The sequence below is a fragment of the Chiloscyllium plagiosum genome, unplaced genomic scaffold (genome assembly GCF_037043375.1).
Source record: "Chiloscyllium plagiosum isolate Xiang-an unplaced genomic scaffold, Cpla_swu_hap1 HiC_scaffold_45, whole genome shotgun sequence".
In the NCBI taxonomy this organism is placed as follows: domain Eukaryota; kingdom Metazoa; phylum Chordata; class Chondrichthyes; order Orectolobiformes; family Hemiscylliidae; genus Chiloscyllium; species Chiloscyllium plagiosum.
The window spans coordinates 2,023,742-2,045,530 of NW_028270183.1; the positions used below are offsets into that span (position 1 = coordinate 2,023,742).

The window sequence follows — 21,789 nt, forward strand, 5'->3', positions numbered from 1 at the left end:
GCCGCACTGTCGGAGGGTCAGCGCTGAGGGAGTGCCGCACTGTCGGAGGGTCAGCGCTGAGGGAGTGCCGCACTGTCGGAGGGTCAGCGCTGAGGGAGTGCCGCACTGTCGGAGGGTCAGCGCTGAGGGAGTGCCGCACTGTCGGAGGGTCAGCGCTGAGGGAGTGCCGCACTGTCGGAGGGTCAGCGCTGAGGGAGTGCCGCACTGTCGGAGGGTCAGCGCTGAGGGAGTGCCGCACTGTCGGAGGGTCAGCGCTGAGGGAGTGCCGCACTGTCGGAGGGTCAGCGCTGAGGGAGTGCCGCACTGTCGGAGGGTCAGCGCTGAGGGAGTGCCGCACTGTCGGAGGGTCAGCGCTGAGGGAGTGCCGCACGGTCAGCGCTGAGGGAGTGCCGCACGGTCAGCGCTGAGGGAGTGCCGCACGGTCAGCGCTGAGGGAGTGCCGCACGGTCAGCGCTGAGGGAGTGCCGGAGGGTCAGCGCTGAGGGAGTGCCGGAGGGTCAGCGCTGAGGGAGTGCCGGAGGGTCAGCGCTGAGGGAGTGCCGGAGGGTCAGCGCTGAGGGAGCGCCGCACTGTTGGAGGTGCCTTTCTTTGAGTGAAATGTTATAGTAAATTGTGATGTCAGATATAAAAACCTGGCCTTAATATGAAGAGCAGTGCAGTGCCGATGGTCAGGGGTAAAGATTTGTTTCCTGACCATCAATCCCATCAGTGATGGCTGGGTGATTATTCTGTTGCTGCACATGGACACTTGAAGGCTGCTGTTTTGTCTGACTGAGGGAGGGCTGGATGTTTGGAATTATCTCGGTGTCCCCTCCTCCCTGAGACCGACACACACAGATTCCGAGAACGCAGCAAAAATATGAGACAGCTCAGGATTCACACTGACAGCGTTTAATTGTCAAAAAAACTGTTCCGATCCAAATTGGTGATTTTAAACACACAACAAACACGTACTGCCCTGACCCTGTGCCCAGGCCCAGCCCCATCCCCAACTCCACAGCCAATGGCTGGAGGGAGGTGGGGAGTACTGCAGACAGTGTCTCTGTATGGGCATCTCTTTGGACAGCACTGTGTGGCTGGGGGACCCTCAGGCCTCTCCATGATATGCAGACACTTGTCTCTCCTGCGTTTTCTCCCACCCCCTTCTCTTGGCTGCTTCATCCCACTCAATGTCTGGTCCGGGATTTGGGATGGGGAAGGGGAAGAGGAGTACATTACGGGGTGAAATATAAAGCAGGGATCTGTGTTTCCCACTGGATGTGTGGTCCCACTGGGTAGTTTGGTACTGCCCTGGGTGTAGTTACAATATGATACAGGGTTTCTTGTCCTTGAATGGATTGTCCGAGTTCGGGACTCCTGTCACCAATGGGTCATTTGTTACATGGTCCTCGCAGTAACGCATCAGATCAGCTGCAGCTTTGGAAATCTGGGGACCAGAGCAGAGAGAGAGTGAGACATTGGAGATGGGAGACTGTATGAGTGGGACAAATGCAGCCTAATGGAACACTGAACAGTCATACAGCACAGAAACAAACCCTTCGCTCCAACTCTTCCGCACCAACTAAACTAGTCCCACTGACCTGCATTGTCCCACATCCCTCTAAACCTTTCCTATCCATGTACCTGTCCAAATACCTTTTAAATGTAACTGTACCTGCCTCTACCACTTCCTCTGGCAGTTCATTCCACAGACAAACCACTCTTTGTGAAAAAGTTCGACCTCAGGCCCCCTTTGAACCTTTCTCATCTCACTTTAAATATATGGCCCCTTAGTTTTGAACTCTCCCTATCTGAGGGAAAAGACCCTTTCTATTCAGCCTGTCCATGTCCTTCGTGTTTTTATAAACCTCTGTCAGGTCACCCCCTCAACGCCCGAGACTCCAGTGAAAAAAGTCCCAACCTAACCAGCCTCTCCTTATAACTCAAAGCCTCCAGTCCCAGCAACATCGTTGTAAATCGTCTCTGCACTCTCTCCAATTTAATAATATCCCTCCTGTAGCAGGGCTACCAGAACTGTACACATTACTCTGAAAATCGTCAATTAGTGACAGTAATGAAAATGAACTTTACCGGTGATAACAGTCATGCTGGAATATCCCTAAGGAATCTGAGGTGTTGCTTCTTGCCTGAAGTTAGTCATCGTGATTCTTTACAATGACCTCTGTGAATGTCTTCTGCCCTTTTCAAAAATCCTGTGACTGACGCTGTACAGAAACTCCCGGGAAGGGATCTTGTGGTGCAATGGTAATTTCCCTGAATTTGGGTTTAAGTCAGACCTGTTCCAGATGTGTGTCTGAGCAGAATGATGGAAAACCCTCCAGGGCAGAGCAGACAGTGAGAGTGGGCCATGTGGGGGTAAGGCCAGAATTAGGTCCACAGCCCAATCAGCAACTCTCAAGAAACTTTTTTTCCTCAGACAGGGATGAGAACCTGAAACTTATTACCACATGGAGAGTTTGAGATGCATCGTGTTGATGTTTTTAGGGGGAACACCAGAGAGAATGAGATAAAGTGATGGGATGGAGGGGGATGATTTACACTGAGTCGGATGATTTCAACTGAATGTTCTGATTGGATGCTGTGCTGTTGATGTAACTCTGTACCAGTGTGTATTGGGTAGTGACACATCTTGGAAATTGATATTTACTTCTCAGCATAGCTTGTGTGTTTGTGAATAAAGTGTGAAATGGAACATGAAATAAGAAGCTTTTTTGAAATGAGAATCAATGCCTACCATATGGAAACCTCCCCCACGCTGCTTCCAATTTTCATCCAGATTAATGAAAGCAAGGACTGAGGGTGAGGACATTCTGAGGTGTTACCTTGTGCATAGAACCATCAACCCACAGGTCCAAGGTCAAAGCAGCTAAACAGAATTCGACCCCAGTTTGCCACATGATCTTCAAGTCAGTCATTGTTAACCCAATCCCACACCCTGACAATATTGGAATGAAGAGGAGCAGGTGCTGGAAATCAGAAACAAGATCAGGAAGTGCTGGAGAAACTCAGCAGGTCTGGCAGCCTCTGTGGGGAGGACAAAAAAACCCCCCGATGTCTTGAGTCCAGTGACCCCTTCAACAGTACCTTCTGACAAAAGGTCACTGGACTCAAGATGTTAACCCTGCGTTCTCCCCACAGAGGCTGCCAGACCTGCTGAGTTTCTCTAGCACTTTATGATTTTGCTTCTGACAATGTTGGAAGTTGGCTGTATGTCCTGGAGTAAAACCCGTTCACCCAGGGCTGAGGAGAACAGTCCAGGATCTCCCTTTTGATTGACAACACAAATTCAAAATTGTTGCTTTTACTGCATCGACTGACATATAACCAATCCCCTGTCCTGCAGGGGCTATTTGCTAACTGATCCCCTCTCCTCAAGGTGGGAGGGAGGTTGTGCTATTGGTGGAGAGTAGGAAATTGGCGAATTAATCTGTGGAGCATTTTGGAGAATACAGGAATTAGGAACAGGAGTAGGCCATTCACGCCCTAAGTTACTCTGCTGTTCAATAAGATCATGGCTGATCTGTGTGTGTTTTGAATTCATATTCCCATCTACCCCCATTATCTTTGATTTCTCTCCCTAACATCAATCTATGCACCTCTGCTTTAAGAATATTCAATGAGCCCATTTCCACTGCTTTCTCAGACAGAAAGTTCCAGAGTACCTCAATCCTGAGAGAAAAACAAAATTCCTTCTCTCTGTCCTAAAAGGCTGACCTCTAATTTTAAACAGAGAACGTGGGAGGGGGAAGTCTTAAGTCATAATCCTTATTCTTCCTGCCAAAGTGAACAACTTTACATTTTCCCACATTACACCCCTACCAGATGTTTGCCGCTGACATAAGCGATCCATATCGGTCTGCATCCTTGTTATATCCTCTTTATTACACTTTTCTAGCAAGCTTTATGTCATCTGCAAGTTTAGCCACCGTGTCCTTATCTAATCATTGATATACATTTACATGTTGTGGGCCCACGACAGACCCCTGCGGGACTTCACATTCTGTCAATCAGAAAAAGAATCTTTATGCACACTCTACTTTGGGTCAACTAGTCTATCAATAGCAATATGTTACTCCCTGTACTCTGAGCTCCTCCTTTGCACAATGACTACTCATGGGGAACCTTATCAAATGCCTTCTAGAAATCCAAGTACCGTACATCAGTGGCTCCTCGATCCACTCTACATGTTATTACTTCCAATAAATTGGTGATTTCCCTTTTCACAAAACTATGCTGATTCTTCCTGATTACCTTTAGCTTTTCTAAGTGCCCAGTTATAAGTAATCCTGTTACATCACACAATAATTTAACCTGCTCTCTGGTTGCCTCCAGAAAATGCTACTTTAAGAAACTATTTAAAAAGCTTTCCATGAATTCCTCGTCCGGGGTACCAATGCCAATCTGATATTTCCTGTTTAGATTAAAGTCATCCTTGATTATCGCCTTCCCTTTGTCACAAACACCAGAATTTCTTCTTGTATAGAGTAACCACAATGTGGGATAAGATAATAGGGCATGTAGACCATTCCCACTGGTGACATCTTCCCCATACTATTTCTCCTCTCCATCCAACCCCATTCTAATCCTGATCTCCTAAACTGAGATCACCTTCAACTGTTACACAAATGTCTTCCTTGTTTAGGATTCCTAGTCTGGGATCAATTGATTAATTAGAGTGTTTTGGAGAGTACAAGATTGATTGGTTAAATCATTTTCATAGATTATTAACGAGTAAATCCCAGTTCGGGAGTTGCTCACTTGAATTCTCTCGATGCCAGCCTCCATACGAAGTTGTTCCACTGCCTTCCTGGCCTGAGCGATGTGGCTCATGGTGACCATTTTGGATGTCATTGTGAGAGCAGTCAGTTATTTCACAGTCACAACTGCGAAACTAAAACAAGAAGACAGTGATGCATAGACCCTTCACTCCAACCACTCCATGCCGAACATAATCCCAAACTAATCTAGTCCCACTTGCCTGCTCCTGGCCCATATCCCTCCAAACATTCCTTATTCATCTTGGAATTCAAAAGACAATTACAACTCAGCATTTACAAATCACTCATGACATCTTAACAAACTCCAACTGCTTTTTATAAAACGTATTAGTTGATGGGATGTGGGTGTGGCCGGTCAGGTCTGTATATATCACTGTAATCTCATGTGAGCCAGTAAAGAATGGCAGATTTCCATCCCAAAAGACCATTAGTGACCAGATGGGTTCTCTGACAATTGAGTGCAGTTACATGGTCACCACTAGGCTCGGTAATGTATTTGAAAAACAATTCTAGAACATCAGATATGTCACTTATTCATGTACCAGCTTAGTACCTAAACTAAGGAGTAGTCAAACTGTGGAAGATGCACAAGATATTGGATTATTATTTAACCGACAAGGATTCCTGGAAGAAAGAGAGCGCGCCTCCTCATTTACCTGAATGAATGGCCCAGTGAAGTATTGTCAAAATATTCCAAGCCATTTGAATAATACTGAGTAGAGGTATCTGGAGCAAACAAGACAATACAGAATAAAACACTGAATTGCAGATGCTGAAGGAACTTCTGAGGAAGGGTCACTGGACCCAAAACATTAATTCCGTTTCTCTCCTCAGATGCTGCCAGACCTGCTGGGTTTCTCCAGGATTTTTGTGGGAGAATACAGAACTTTATAACAGTGTGTGTCTCTCTGACTCTGACTCCCTCCCCCACTACTGTCTCTCCCTGTAAACTCCTCCTGTGTCATCCCCTCTCCCTGTCACTCCCTCTGCTCGCTGTCAGCCTCTCCTCTCCCGTGACCCTCTCCCCTCCCTATTACTTCCCCCGCTCGCTGTCAGCCTCTCCTCTCCCGTGACCCTCTTCCCTCACTATTACTCCCCCCGCTCGCTGTCAGCCTCTCCTCTCCCGTGACCCACTCCCTGTCACTCCCCCTGTGACCCTCTCCCCTCCCTGTCTCTCCCAGTGACCCTCTCCCTGTCACTCCCCCTGTGACCCTCTCCCCTCCCTGTCTCTTCCAGTGACCCTCTCCCTATTACTCCCCCCGCTCGCTGTCAGCCTCTCCTCTCCCGTGACCCTCTCCCCTCCGTGTCTCCCCGTGACGCTCTCCCCTCCCTGTCACTCCCCCCGCTCGCTGTCTGCCTCTCCTTTCTCGTGACCCTCTCCCTGTGACCCTCACCCCTGTCTCTCCGCCACTCCCCCTGCTCCCCCTTCCTCTCCTGTGACCCTCTCCCTGTCACTCCCCCTGCTCGCTGCCAGCCTCTCCTCTCCATCACTCCCCCTGCTCGCTGCCAGCCTCTCCTCTCCCTGTGACCCCCACCCTTCTCCATTACCCCCTCCACTCCCTATTTCTCCCATTACTCTCCTCCACTTCCCTTCCCTTCATCATCAACCCCTTCCCATCACTTGCCCTCCTCTCCCCGTCAGGAAGAAGGGCTCATGCCCGAAACGTTGATTCTCCTGCTCCTTGGATGCTGCCTGACCTGCTTCGCTTTTCCAGCAACACATTTTCAGCTCCTCTCCCTGTCACCCTATCAGCCTCTCTTCTTCCCAACACCCCTCTATCACCCCTTTTCCTCGCCAACTCACTCGCTGTCGGATCCAGGTTGCGTTCTGGCTCTGATGGGTTGTTTTTATCCCTCCAAGCCCGCAATATATTGAGCCGGTGTCCCTCGCCTCTAACCCCCGTTGCTGTCTCCAATCTTCATTTTGTCAGACACTCAAACCCCTTGTCGCTCATGTACTTCTGGAACAGAAATCTATTTGCCCTGTCTCAGCCTGTGCCAAGCTGATGAAAAGCTGTTGTGTTGAAAGCGGTTTGTTGAGCTCTGTTGAGAATCACAGATTGCTGTACATACCTGAGCCCGGACAAGTTCCCAGTTGCTGTTTACTGAAGCTCAGGCAGATATTGTGCAGGTAAGTCACCAGAATTGCATCCTAATTCTTCTCCCAAACACTGTGGTGATCATCTGCTGTTGTTTACTGTGCCCAAGCTCCCTTTCCCCATCACAGCCTGGATCCTGGGGTTTCACGACAGAAAGCTGCTCTTTAAAATGTGTCACAGGACTGGCACACACTGAGAACTCTACAGTTAAATGTCAGACTTCAAAAACAGCTCCCCCCCACCGCCCAACCCTCACCCGACTCCCATGCTGTCTAGTTATAAACCTTTGTTTTAAAAATAACTTCTCCCTGGAATTCTTCTAATCGTTCGGAGACCCTCAGCTCCCAGAGCTCCACCTCAGATCTTCAAAGTTACAGACTTTGGGATTGAAGGAAGTTGGAGAGGTTTAAAAATTCCAGCTGCCAGAACCACAGACCGTTCCCTTCCCTGGTTTTAACCTGTGACTGTAAACAGATCAGACGGCAATCCAGAGTCCCTCAGTATCAGCCCCCACAGAACTTTCCCAATACCCTCCCACACGGACCCCGACTCCCCCTCCCCAAACCGACCCCTACACCCCCTCCCCACACCGACCCCCACACCCCCTCCCCACACCGACCCCGACTCCCCCTCCCCACACCGACCCCTACACCCCCTCCCCACACCGACCCCGACTCCCCCTCCCCACACCGACCCCGACTCCCCCTCCCCACACCGACCCCGACTCCCCCTCCCCACACCGAACCCCACACCCCCTCCCCACACCGACCCCCCACACCCCCTCCCCACACCGACCCCCCACACCCCCTCCCCACACAGACCCCCACACCCCCTCCCCACACAGACCCCCACACCCCCTCCCCACACCGACCCCCACACCGACCCCCCACACCCCCTCCCCACACCGACCCCCCCACACCGACCCCCCACACCGACCCCCCACACCCCCTCCCCACACCCCCTCCCCACACAGACCCCCACACCGACCCCCCACACCGACCCCCCACACCCCCTCCCCACACCCCCTCCCCACACCGACCCCCACACCCCCTCCCCACACCCCCTCCCCACACCGACCCCCCACACCCCCTCCCCACACCGACCCCCACACACCCCCCCCACACACCCCCTCCCCACACCGACCCCCACACACCCCCTCCCCACACCGACCCCCACACCCCCTCCCCACACGGACCCCCCCCCACACGGACCCCCCCCCCACCCCCACCCCCTCCCCACACGGACCCCTACACGCCCTCCCCACCCCGACCCCGACCCCTACACGCCCTCCCCACCCCGACCCCGACCCCTACACCCCCTCCTCAAACCGACCCCTACACCCCCTCTCCACCCCGACCCCTACACGCCCTCCCCACACCGACCCCCCCCTCCCCACACCGACCCCCCACCCCCTCCCCACACCCCCCCACCCCCTCCCCCACCCCACCCCCTCCCCCCCCACCCCCCCCACCCCACCCCACCCCCCCCCCCACCCCACCCCCTCCCCTCCCAACCCCCTCCCCCCTCCCACCCCCTCCCCCCTCCCACCCCCTCCCCCCTCCCCCCCCCTCCCCCCACCCCCCTCCCCCCCCCTCCCCCCACCCCCCTCCCCCCCCCTCCCCCCACCCCCACACCCCCTCCCCCACACCCCCTCCCCACACCCCCTCCACCCCCTCTCCCCACCCCCCCTCCCCCACACCCCCTCCACCCCCACCCCCTCCCCCTCTGGCCTCTGCCCCGCCCCTTCCGGCCTCCCGCCGGTGACGCGCAGGCGCAGTTCTTTCTGTTCCGCGCGTTGATCCCTCGGTGAGGAGAGGCCGGGAATGGGGGCCTCGTCCGTGTCAGTGCGGGAGGGGGAGAGGGGCCTGTGTATACCCCGGGGGGGGGGAGAGGGGCCTGTGTATACCCCGGGGGGAGGGGGGAGAGGGGCCTGTGTATACCCCGGGGGGGGGGAGAGGGGCCTGTGTATACCCCGGGGGGGGAGGGGGAGAGGGGCCTGTGTATACCCCGGGGGGGGGGAGAGGGGCCTGTGTATACCCCGGGGGGAGGGGGGAGAGGGGCCTGTGTATACCCCGGGGGGGGGGAGAGGGGCCTGTGTATACCCCGGGGGGGGAGGGGGAGAGGGGCCTGTGTATACCCCGGGGGGGGGGAGAGGGGCCTGTGTATACCCCGGGGGGAGGGGGGAGAGGGGCCTGTGTATACCCCGGGGGGGGGGAGAGGGGCCTGTGTATACCCCGGGGGGGGAGGGGGAGAGGGGCCTGTGTATACCCCGGGGGGGGGGAGAGGGGCCTGTGTATACCCCGGGGGGGGAGGGGGAGAGGGGCCTGTGTATACCCCGGGGGGGGGGGGGGAGAGGGGCCTGTGTATACCCCGGGAGGGAGGGGCCTGTGTTTACTCGGGGTGGGGGGGTGGAGAGAAGGGGTCTCTGCTTACCCCAGGGAGGGGTCTGTGTTTACCCCCAGGGAGGGGGGAGAGGGAGGGGTCCCGGGGGGTGTCTGTGTTTATCCTGGGGTGGGTGTTGGAGGTGAATTTGTGTTTACCTGAAAGTATGGGGGAGAGGGAAGTCTATGTTTACCTGGAAAGGATAAATCACTTGGGAGGTCTGTGCTCTGGATCTGACTGTGAACTCTTCCTGCCCTCAGACTGTATCTCTGTTTTCCAGCCTATAGATAATCCACTGGGATCAGGGATGGCTGAGTCTATACCATCAGTCGCTCTGGATGCAGTTCTGAAGCCAAGTTCCACCATCCCCGAAGGATCTGTGCAGGTCAAAGGATATGACTTCAACAGGGGCATTAACTACCATGCTCTGCTACAATCTTACCTCACCACTGGATACCAGGCTACCAACTTTGGACTTGCCGTACAGCAGATTAACAGCATGGTAAATCCGAGAGACCCTTCACCTTTTCTCACAGGAGCACAAATTGAGTGATAGTGGATGAAGTCGAGTTCCTGGAGAAAATCAGCCATGTAATTGTTGAATAATGGAGCAGACTAGAGGGGATGGCTGGTCCTGAACTGCTGAAATTAGCTTCACCCCCTACTGAGACAGAAGCACAATAACCAGGTCCAAGTCCAAATCATTTAGGAGATCAACAAAATCTTGTCTGACCACCCTCCTCCAAAACCATGTGCTCTTTTAGATTCATAGAGATGTACAGCACAGAAACAGACCAACCTGTCCGTGGCAACCAGATTTCCTGAATTAATCTAGTACCATTTGCCAGCACTTGGTCCATATGCCTCTATATTCATTCCTTATTCATAATATTCATAACCCTTCCTATTCATATACCCATCCAGATGCTTTTTAAATGTTGCAATTGTACCAGCCTCCACCACTTCCTCTGGCAGATCATTCAATACACGTACCACCCTCTGCATGAAAAAGTTGCCCCTTCAGTTCGTTTTATATCTTTCCCCTCCCACCCTAAACCTATGCCCTCTAGTTCTGGACTCCCCCACCCCCAGGGAAAATGCCTTGTCTATTCACCCTATCCAGGCCCCTCATGATTTGATACATCTCTATGAGGTCACCTCTCAGCCTCTGGTGCTCCAGGGAAAACAGTTTCAGCCTAGTCAGTCTCTCCCGGCAGATCAAACCCTCCAACCCCAGCAACATCCTTGTAAATCTTTTCTGAATCCTTTCAAGTTTCAATACCCTTCCTATAGGAAGGACACCGGATTAGCACACCGTATTCAAAAAGTGGCTGGAACATGCTTCTGCAGAAATCTACATTTCTAACTCGGATACAAAGATCCTTTCAATGTCATCCTGAATCAGTCATAACAGGAATATTCCAGTAGTCACTGCACGTCAGTGAGTCTAGTGGGGTAGCGTCTGAAGGGGAGCAGTCAGCGAGTAAGTTCTATTAGTCAGTGCTTGGAGTCAAAGTGAAGCGAGGATTCATTGACAGCAGGTTATTAGGGCACTCCTGTGAGTTCTGCCTTCATTCTCTTCCAGAGGGTCTGCCTTTAGGGAGGAAGTGGAAAGGTGTCTGACCTCAGGGAATGTGGCCACTTTAGCAGGAAGAATACTAAGGCTGAATATTATCTAAATGGAGAGAGACTGCAGATAGCTGCAGAAGAGAAGGACTTAGGTGTTCTTCATGGATTACAAAAGATCAGCAAGCAGAAAAAACAGCAAGGAATTAAGAAGTTAAATGGAATGTAGTAATTTATTGCAAGGGGGAAGGAATATGAAAGTAGGAGTTCTGCTCCAACTGTTGAAGGCTTTGGTGCAACTGCACCCAGTGTACTCTGTACCATTTTGATTTCCTTACATATGGAGGAATAGACTTCCATCGAAATAACTTCAGAGAAGATTCACTCAACTGATTCTAGGATGAAAGGTTTGTAAGGAAAAGCTGGACAGTCTGAGGCTGTATCACCTTGAGTTGAAGAGGTGATCTTATTGCAATATATAAAATGTTCAGGAGACTGGACAGGATGGATCCTGAAAATAAATTTTCTCTTTTGTCGTTTCAACTAGTCAAAAATAAAATGTAAAAACAGGGGGTCTCCTATTTAAGACAGAGATAAATACGTATTCGAACCAGGTCAGAGCAGGCTCAGGAGGCTGATTCCTGGGATGAAAGGGCTTTCCTGGGAAAAAGGTTAAGTGTGTGACCTTTGGATGTTGAGAAGAGTCAGGTGATCTGATTGAAACATATAAGATTCTAACAGGGTTTAATATGGTGGATGCTGAGAGAATGATTCCCCCTTGTTGGGGAATTTGAATGAGCTGAAAAATTATAAATAAGTCACTCATTTAGGACTGAGGTGCGGAGAAATTATTTTTCTTGGAGGTTAATGAGTCTTTGGAATTCTTGGAGAGCATAGGTCAATGGAAATATCCAAGCCTTGATCCAGGAGGAAATGGTGGCGTATGGAGGGCAGAGAGAAGGTGAAGTGGATCAGCTATGATCTTACTGAATGCTGGAACAGGCTTGAGGGGCCAGATGTCGTCCTCCTTGTTGCTGACTCTTATGATTGTTTGTGGACATGGTGCCAGGGGAATCGGAAAGCTAATATGTGACTGACTGACTGTTTCAGATTGAGAAGAAGCTCGAACCATTAAATGAAGATGAACTGAATGCAATCAATCTGAATCCATGTCAGCGAGAGAGATCAGGCTGCACTATCTTCTTGGGATATACATCCAACCTCATCAGTTCTGGCCTTCGTGAGACGATCCGCTACCTCGTGCAGCATAACATGGTATGACCCACATCAATAACCCAGTACAGTCTGACCCACATCGATAACACGGGACTCCCTGACCCACATCGATAACACGGGACTCCCTGACCCACATCGATAACACGGGACTCCCTGACCCACATCGATAACGCGGGACTGTCTGACCCACATCGATAACGCGGGACTCCCTGACCCACATCGATAACACAGGACTGTCTGACCCACATCGCTAACGCGGGACTGAATGACCTACATCGATAAAGCGGGACTGTGATCCACATCGATAACGCGGGACTGTCTGACCCACATCGATAACGCGGGACTGAATGACCCACATCGATAACGCGGGACTGAATGACCCACATCGATAACGCGGGACTGTCTGACCCACATCGATAACGCGGGACTGTCTGACCCACATCGATAACGCGGGACTGTCTGACCCACATCGATAACGTGGGACTGAATGACTCACATCGATAACACGGTACAGTCTGACCCACATCGATAACGCGGGACTGTCTGACCCACATTGATAACGCGGGACTGTCTGACACACATCGATAACGCGGGACTGTCTGACCCACATTGATAACGCGGGACTCCCTGACCCACATCGATAACGCGGGACTGTCTGACCCACATCGATAACGCGGGACTGTCTGACCCACATCGATAACGCGGGACTCCCTGACCCACATCGATAACACAGGACTGTCTGACCCACATCGCTAACGCGGGACTGAATGACCTACATCGATAACGCGGGACTGTGATCCACATCGATAACGCGGGACTGTCTGACTCACATCGATAACGCGGGACTGTCTGACCCACATCGATAACGCGGGACTGAATGACCCACATCGATAACGCGGGACTGTCTGACCCACATCGATAACGCGGGACTGTCTGACCCACATCGATAACGCGGGACTGAATGACCCACATCGATAACGCGGGACAGTCTGACCCACATCGTTAACGCGGGACTGAATGACCCACATCGTTAACGCGGGACTGAATGACCCACATCGATAACGCGGGACTGTCTGACCCACATCGATAACGCGGGACTGTCTGACCCACATCGATAACGCGGGACTGTCTGACCCACATCGCTAACGCGGGACTGAATGACCTACATCGATAACGCGGGACTGTCTGACACACATGGATAACGCGGGACTGTCTGACCCACATCGATAACGCGGGACTGTCTGACCAACATTGATAACGCGGGACTGTCTGACCCACATCGATAACGCGGGACTGTCTGACCCACATCGATAGCGCGGGACTGTCTGACCCACATCGCTAACGCGGGACTGTCTGACCCACATCGCTAACGCGGGACTGTCTGACCCACATCGCTAACGCGGGACTGTCTGACCCACATCGCTAACGCGGGACTGTCTGACCCACATCGATAACGCGGGACTGTCTGACCCACATCGCTAACGCGGGACTGAATGACCTACATTGATAACGCCGGACTGTGATCCACATCGATAACGCGGGACTGTGATCCACATCGATAACGCGGGACTGTCTGACTCACAGCAATGACGCGGGACTGTCTGACCCACATTGCTAACGCGGGACTGTCTGACCCACATTGCTAACGCGGGACTGTCTGACCCACATTGCTAACGCGGGACTGTCTGACCCACATCGCTAACGCGGGACTGTCTGACCCACATCGCTAACGCGGGACTGTCTGACCCACATCGCTAACGCGGGACTGTCTGACCCACATTGCTAACGCGGGACTGTCTGACCCACATTGCTAACGCGGGACTGTCTGACCCACATCGCTAACGCGGGACTGTCTGACCCACATCGCTAACGCGGGACTGTCTGACCCACATCGCTAACGCGGGACTGTCTGACCCACATTGCTAACGCGGGACTGACCCACATCGCTAACGCGGGACTGTCTGACCCACATCGCTAACGCGGGACTGAATGACCCACATCGATAACGCGGGACTGTCTGACCCACATCGATAACGCGGGACTGTCTGACCCACATCGCTAACGCGGGACTGTCTGACCCACATCGCTAACGCGGGACTGTCTGACCCACATCGATAACGCGGGACTGTCTGACCCACATCGCTAACGCGGGACTGTCTGACCCACATTGCTAACGCGGGACTGACCCACATCGCTAACGCGGGACTGTCTGACCCACATCGCTAACGCGGGACTGAATGACCCACATCGATAACGCGGGACTGTCTGACCCACATCGATAACGCGGGACTGTCTGACCCACATCGATAACGCGGGACTGTCTGACGCACATCGATAACGCGGGACTGTCTGACCCACATCGATAACGCGGGACTGTCTGACCCACATCGATAACGCGGAACTGCCTGACCCACATCGATAACGCGGGACTGTCTGACCCACATCGCGAACGCGGGACTGTCTGACCCACATCGCGAACGCGGGACTGTCTGACCCACATCGCTAACGCGGGACTGTCTGACCCACATCGATAACGCGGGACTGTCTGAGCCACATCGATAACGAGGGACTGTCTGACCCACATCGATAACGCGGGACTGCCTGACCCACATCGATAACACAGGACTGTCTGACCCACATCGCTAACGCGGGACTGAATGACCTACATTGATAACGCCGGATTGTGATCCACATCGATAACGCGGGACTGTCTGACTCACATCAATGACGCGGGACTGTCTGACCCACATTGCTAACGCGGGACTGACCCACATCGCTAACGCGGGACTGTCTAACCCACATCGCTAACGCGGGACTGAATGACCCACATCGATAACGCGGGACTGTCTGACCCACATCGATAACGCGGGACTGTCTGACGCACATCGATAACGCGGGACTGTCTGACCCACATCGATAACACGGGACTGTCTGACCCACATCGATAACGCGGAACTGCCTGACCCACATCGCTAACGCGGGACTGTCTGACCCACATCGCTAACGCGGGACTGTCTGACCCACATCGCTAACGCGGGACTGTCTGACCCACATCGATAACGCGGGACTGTCTGAGCCACATCGATAACGCGGGACTCCCTGACCCACATCGCTAACGCGGGACTCCCTGACCCCCATCGATAACGCGGGACTGTCTGACCCACATCGATAACACAGGACTGTCTGACCCACATCGATAACGCGGGACTGTCTGACCCACATCGATAACACAGGACTGTCTGACCCACATCGCTAACGCGGGACTGAATGACCTACATCGATAACGCGGGACTGTGATCCACATCGATAACGCGGGACTGTCTGACCCACATCGCTAACGCGGGACTGTCTGACCCACATTGCTAACGCGGGACTGACCCACATCGCTAACGCGGGACTGTCTGACCCACATCGCTAACGCGGGACTGAATGACCCACATCGATAACGCGGGACTGTCTGACCCACATCGATAACACGGGACTCCCTGACCCACATCGATAACGCGGGACTGTCTGACCCACATCGATAACGCGGGACTCCCTGACCCACATCGATAACACAGGACTGTCTGACCCACATCGCTAACGCGGGACTGAATGACCTACATCGATAAAGCGGGACTGTGATCCACATCGATAACGCGGGACTGTCTGACCCACATCGAGAACGCGGGACTGAATGACCCACATCGATAACGCGGGACTGAATGACCCACATCGATAACGCGGGACTGAATGACCCACATCGATAACGCGGGACTGTCTGACCCACATCGATAACGCGGGACTGTCTGACCCACATCGATAACGCGGGACTGTCTGACCCACATCGATAACGTGGGACTGAATGACTCACATCGATAACACGGTACAGTCTGACCCACATCGATAACGCGGGACTGTCTGACCCACATTGATAACGCGGGACTGTCTGACACACATCGATAACGCGGGACTGTCTGACCCACATTGATAACGCGGGACTCCCTGACCCACATCGATAACGCGGGACTGTCTGACCCACATCGATAACGCGGGACTGTCTGACCCACATCGATAACGCGGGACTCCCTGACCCACATCGATAACACAGGACTGTCTGACCCACATCGCTAACGCGGGACTGAATGACCTACATCGATAACGCGGGACTGTGATCCACATCGATAACGCGGGACTGTCTGACTCACATCGATAACGCGGGACTGTCTGACCCACATCGATAACGCGGGACTGAATGACCCACATCGATAACGCGGGACTGTCTGACCCACATCGATAACGCGGGACTGTCTGACCCACATCGATAACGCGGGACTGAATGACCCACATCGATAACGCGGGACAGTCTGACCCACATCGTTAACGCGGGACTGAATGACCCACATCGTTAACGCGGGACTGAATGACCCACATCGATAACGCGGGACTGTCTGACCCACATCGATAACGCGGGACTGTCTGACCCACATCGATAACGCGGGACTGTCTGACCCACATCGCTAACGCGGGACTGAATGACCTACATCGATAACGCGGGACTGTCTGACACACATGGATAACGCGGGACTGTCTGACCCACATCGATAACGCGGGACTGTCTGACCAACATTGATAACGCGGGACTGTCTGACCCACATCGATAACGCGGGACTGTCTGACCCACATCGATAGCGCGGGACTGTCTGACCCACATCGCTAACGCGGGACTGTCTGACCCACATCGCTAACGCGGGACTGTCTGACCCACATCGCTAACGCGGGACTGTCTGACCCACATCGCTAACGCGGGACTGTCTGACCCACATCGATAACGCGGGACTGTCTGACCCACATCGCTAACGCGGGACTGAATGACCTACATTGATAACGCCGGACTGTGATCCACATCGATAACGCGGGACTGTGATCCACATCGATAACGCGGGACTGTCTGACTCACAGCAATGACGCGGGACTGTCTGACCCACATTGCTAACGCGGGACTGTCTGACCCACATTGCTAACGCGGGACTGTCTGACCCACATTGCTAACGCGGGACTGTCTGACCCACATCGCTAACGCGGGACTGTCTGACCCACATCGCTAACGCGGGACTGTCTGACCCACATCGCTAACGCGGGACTGTCTGACCCACATTGCTAACGCGGGACTGTCTGACCCACATTGCTAACGCGGGACTGTCTGACCCACATCGCTAACGCGGGACTGTCTGACCCACATCGCTAACGCGGGACTGTCTGACCCACATCGCTAACGCGGGACTGTCTGACCCACATTGCTAACGCGGGACTGACCCACATCGCTAACGCGGGACTGTCTGACCCACATCGCTAACGCGGGACTGAATGACCCACATCGATAACGCGGGACTGTCTGACCCACATCGATAACGCGGGACTGTCTGACCCACATCGCTAACGCGGGACTGTCTGACCCACATCGCTAACGCGGGACTGTCTGACCCACATCGATAACGCGGGACTGTCTGACCCACATCGCTAACGCGGGACTGTCTGACCCACATTGCTAACGCGGGACTGACCCACATCGCTAACGCGGGACTGTCTGACCCACATCGCTAACGCGGGACTGAATGACCCACATCGATAACGCGGGACTGTCTGACCCACATCGATAACGCGGGACTGTCTGACCCACATCGATAACGCGGGACTGTCTGACGCACATCGATAACGCGGGACTGTCTGACCCACATCGATAACGCGGGACTGTCTGACCCACATCGATAACGCGGAACTGCCTGACCCACATCGATAACGCGGGACTGTCTGACCCACATCGCGAACGCGGGACTGTCTGACCCACATCGCGAACGCGGGACTGTCTGACCCACATCGCTAACGCGGGACTGTCTGACCCACATCGATAACGCGGGACTGTCTGAGCCACATCGATAACGAGGGACTGTCTGACCCACATCGATAACGCGGGACTGCCTGACCCACATCGATAACACAGGACTGTCTGACCCACATCGCTAACGCGGGACTGAATGACCTACATTGATAACGCCGGATTGTGATCCACATCGATAACGCGGGACTGTCTGACTCACATCAATGACGCGGGACTGTCTGACCCACATTGCTAACGCGGGACTGACCCACATCGCTAACGCGGGACTGTCTAACCCACATCGCTAACGCGGGACTGAATGACCCACATCGATAACGCGGGACTGTCTGACCCACATCGATAACGCGGGACTGTCTGACGCACATCGATAACGCGGGACTGTCTGACCCACATCGATAACACGGGACTGTCTGACCCACATCGATAACGCGGAACTGCCTGACCCACATCGCTAACGCGGGACTGTCTGACCCACATCGCTAACGCGGGACTGTCTGACCCACATCGCTAACGCGGGACTGTCTGACCCACATCGATAACGCGGGACTGTCTGAGCCACATCGATAACGCGGGACTCCCTGACCCACATCGCTAACGCGGGACTCCCTGACCCCCATCGATAACGCGGGACTGTCTGACCCACATCGATAACACAGGACTGTCTGACCCACATCGATAACGCGGGACTGTCTGACCCACATCGATAACACAGGACTGTCTGACCCACATCGCTAACGCGGGACTGAATGACCTACATCGATAACGCGGGACTGTGATCCACATCGATAACGCGGGACTGTCTGACCCACATCGCTAACGCGGGACTGTCTGACCCACATTGCTAACGCGGGACTGACCCACATCGCTAACGCGGGACTGTCTGACCCACATCGCTAACGCGGGACTGAATGACCCACATCGATAACGCGGGACTGTCTGACCCACATCGATAACGCGGGACTGTCTGACGCACATCGATAACGCGGGACTGTCTGACCCACATCGATAACGCGGGACTGTCTGACCCACATCGATAACGCGGAACTGCCTGACCCACATCGATAACGCGGGACTGTCTGACCCACATCGCGAACGCGGGACTGTCTGACCCACATCGCGAACGCGGGACTGTCTGACCCACATCGCGAACGCGGGACTGTCTGACCCACATCGCGAACGCGGGACTGTCTGACCCACATCGATAACGCGGGACTGTCTGACCCACATCGATAACGAGGGACTGTCTGACCCACATCGATAACGCGGGACTGCCTGACCCACATCGATAACACAGGACTGTCTGACCCACATCGCTAACGCGGGACTGAATGACCTACATTGATAACGCCGGATTGTGATCCACATCGATAACGCGGGACTGTCTGACTCACATCAATGACGCGGGACTGTCTGACCCACATTGCTAACGCGGGACTGACCCACATCGCTAACGCGGGACTGTCTAACCCACATCGCTAACGCGGGACTGAATGACCCACATCGATAACGCGGGACTGTCTGACCCACATCGATAACGCGGGACTGTCTGACGCACATCGATAACGCGGGACTGTCTGACCCACATCGATAACACGGGACTGTCTGACCCACATCGATAACGTGGAACTGCCTGACCCACATCGCTAACGCGGGACTGTCTGACCCACATCGCTAACGCGGGACTGTCTGACCCACATCGCTAACGCGGGACTGTCTGACCCACATCGATAACGCGGGACTCCCTGACCCACATCGATAACGCGGGACTCCCTGACCCACATCGCTAACGCGGGACTGTCTGACCCCCATCGATAACGCGGGACTGTCTGACCCACATCGATAACACAGGACTGTCTGACCCACATCGATAACGCGGGACTGTCTGACCCACATCGATAACACAGGACTGTCTGACCCACATCGCTAACGCGGGACTGAATGACCTACATCGATAACGCGGGACTGTGATCCACATCGATAACGCGGGACTGTCTGACTCACATCAATGACGCGGGACTGTCTGACACACATCGCTAACACGGGACTGAATGACCTACATCGATAACGTGGGACTGTGATCCACATCGATAATGCGGGACTGTCTGACTCACATCGATAACGCGGGAGTGTCTGACTCTCATCAATGACGCGGGACTGTCTGACCCACATCGCTAACGCGGGACTGTCTGACCCACATCGATAACGCGGGACTGTCTGACCCACATCGATAACACAGGACTGTCTGACCCACATCGATAATGCGGGACTGTCTGACCCACATCGAGAACGCGGGACTGTCTGACCCACATCGATAGCGCGGGACTGTCTGACCCACATCGCTAACGCGGGACTGTCTGACCCACATCGCTAACGCGGGACTGTCTGACCCACATCGATAACGCGGGACTGTCTGACCCACATCGATAACGCGGGACTGTCTGACCCACATCGCTAACGAGGGACTGTCTGACCCACATCGCTAACGCGGGACTGTCTGACCCACATCGATAACGCGGGACTGCCTGACCCACATCGATAACACAGGACTGTCTGACCCACATCGCTAACGCGGGACTGAATGACGCACATCGATAACGCGGGACTGTCTGACCCACATCGATAACACGGGACTGTCTGACCCACATCGATAACGCGGAACTGCCTGACCCACATCGCTAACGCGGGACTGTCTGACCCACATCGCTAACGCGGGACTGTCTGACCCACATCGCTAACGCGGGACTGTCTGACCCACATCGCTAACGCGGGACTGTCTGACCCACATCGATAACGCGGGACTGTCTGAGCCACATCGATAACGCGGGACTCCCTGACCCACATCGCTAACGCGGGACTCCCTGACCCCCATCGATAACGCGGGACTGTCTGACCCACATCGATAACACAGGACTGTCTGACCCACATCGATAACGCGGGACTGTCTGACCCACATCGATAACACAGGACTGTCTGACCCACATCGCTAACGCGGGACTGAATGACCTACATCGATAACGCGGGACTGTGATCCACATCGATAACGCGGGACTGTCTGACCCACATCGCTAACGCGGGACTGTCTGACCCACATTGCTAACGCGGGACTGACCCACATCGCTAACGCGGGACTGTCTGACCCACATCGCTAACGCGGGACTGAATGACCCACATCGATAACGCGGGACTGTCTGACCCACATCGATAACGCGGGACTGTCTGACGCACATCGATAACGCGGGACTGTCTGACCCACATCGATAACGCGGGACTGTCTGACCCACATCGATAACGCGGAACTGCCTGACCCACATCGATAACGCGGGACTGTCTGACCCACATCGCGAACGCGGGACTGTCTGACCCACATCGCGAACGCGGGACTGTCTGACCCACATCGCGAACGCGGGACTGTCTGACCCACATCGCGAACGCGGGACTGTCTGACCCACATCGATAACGCGGGACTGTCTGACCCACATCGATAACGAGGGACTGTCTGACCCACATCGATAACGCGGGACTGCCTGACCCACATCGATAACACAGGACTGTCTGACCCACATCGCTAACGCGGGACTGAATGACCTACATTGATAACGCCGGATTGTGATCCACATCGATAACGCGGGACTGTCTGACTCACATCAATGACGCGGGACTGTCTGACCCACATTGCTAACGCGGGACTGACCCACATCGCTAACGCGGGACTGTCTAACCCACATCGCTAACGCGGGACTGAATGACCCACATCGATAACGCGGGACTGTCTGACCCACATCGATAACGCGGGACTGTCTGACGCACATCGATAACGCGGGACTGTCTGACCCACATCGATAACACG

General features: G+C 54.1%; 2 protein-coding genes across 4 annotated transcripts in view; one reads left to right on the forward strand and one right to left on the reverse strand.

Moving 5' to 3' along the window:
• Positions 1 to 869: 869 nt before the first annotated feature.
• Positions 870 to 7,109, reverse strand: LOC122552326 (guanine nucleotide-binding protein G(I)/G(S)/G(O) subunit gamma-7-like). Of its 2 annotated transcripts, XM_043695071.2 has the most exons (4): positions 6,852 to 7,109; positions 5,435 to 5,504; positions 4,759 to 4,891; positions 870 to 1,426 (listed from the first exon to the last, which is right to left on the reverse strand). In XM_043695071.2, the coding sequence occupies exons 3-4, from the start codon at positions 4,849 to 4,851 to the stop codon at positions 1,301 to 1,303; spliced, it is 219 nt and encodes a 72-aa protein (XP_043551006.1). In that variant the 5' UTR covers positions 4,852 to 4,891; positions 5,435 to 5,504; positions 6,852 to 7,109; the 3' UTR covers positions 870 to 1,300. The 2 variants fall into 2 exon arrangements, with proteins under 2 accessions (XP_043551006.1, XP_043551007.1); XM_043695072.2 differs by lacking the exon at positions 5,435 to 5,504.
• A 1,547-nt stretch (positions 7,110 to 8,656) lies between these two features.
• Positions 8,657 to 21,789, forward strand: part of dhps (deoxyhypusine synthase) — a 30,000-nt gene continuing 16,867 nt past the window's right edge. The window contains exons 1-3 of one of the 2 annotated variants that reach the window (XM_087983325.1): positions 8,657 to 8,683; positions 9,540 to 9,761; positions 11,936 to 12,100. In XM_087983325.1, coding sequence (XP_087839451.1) covers positions 9,567 to 9,761; positions 11,936 to 12,100 — 360 coding nt within the window. In that variant the 5' untranslated portion in view covers positions 8,657 to 8,683; positions 9,540 to 9,566. Of the gene's footprint in view, positions 8,684 to 8,709; positions 8,718 to 9,539; positions 9,762 to 11,935; positions 12,101 to 21,789 lie in introns of those variants that run through there. The other variant, XM_087983326.1, reaches the window with a different exon arrangement.

Coding starts and splice junctions, on each gene's coding strand:
- LOC122552326 (XM_043695072.2), bottom strand. CDS start 4,851: ATGACATCCAAAATGGTCACCATGAGCCACATCGCTCAGGCCAGGAAG. Junction 1,427..4,758: donor CTGGCATCGAGAGAATTCAA/GTGAGCAACTCC, acceptor TCTGGTCCCCAG/ATTTCCAAAGCTGCAGCTGA.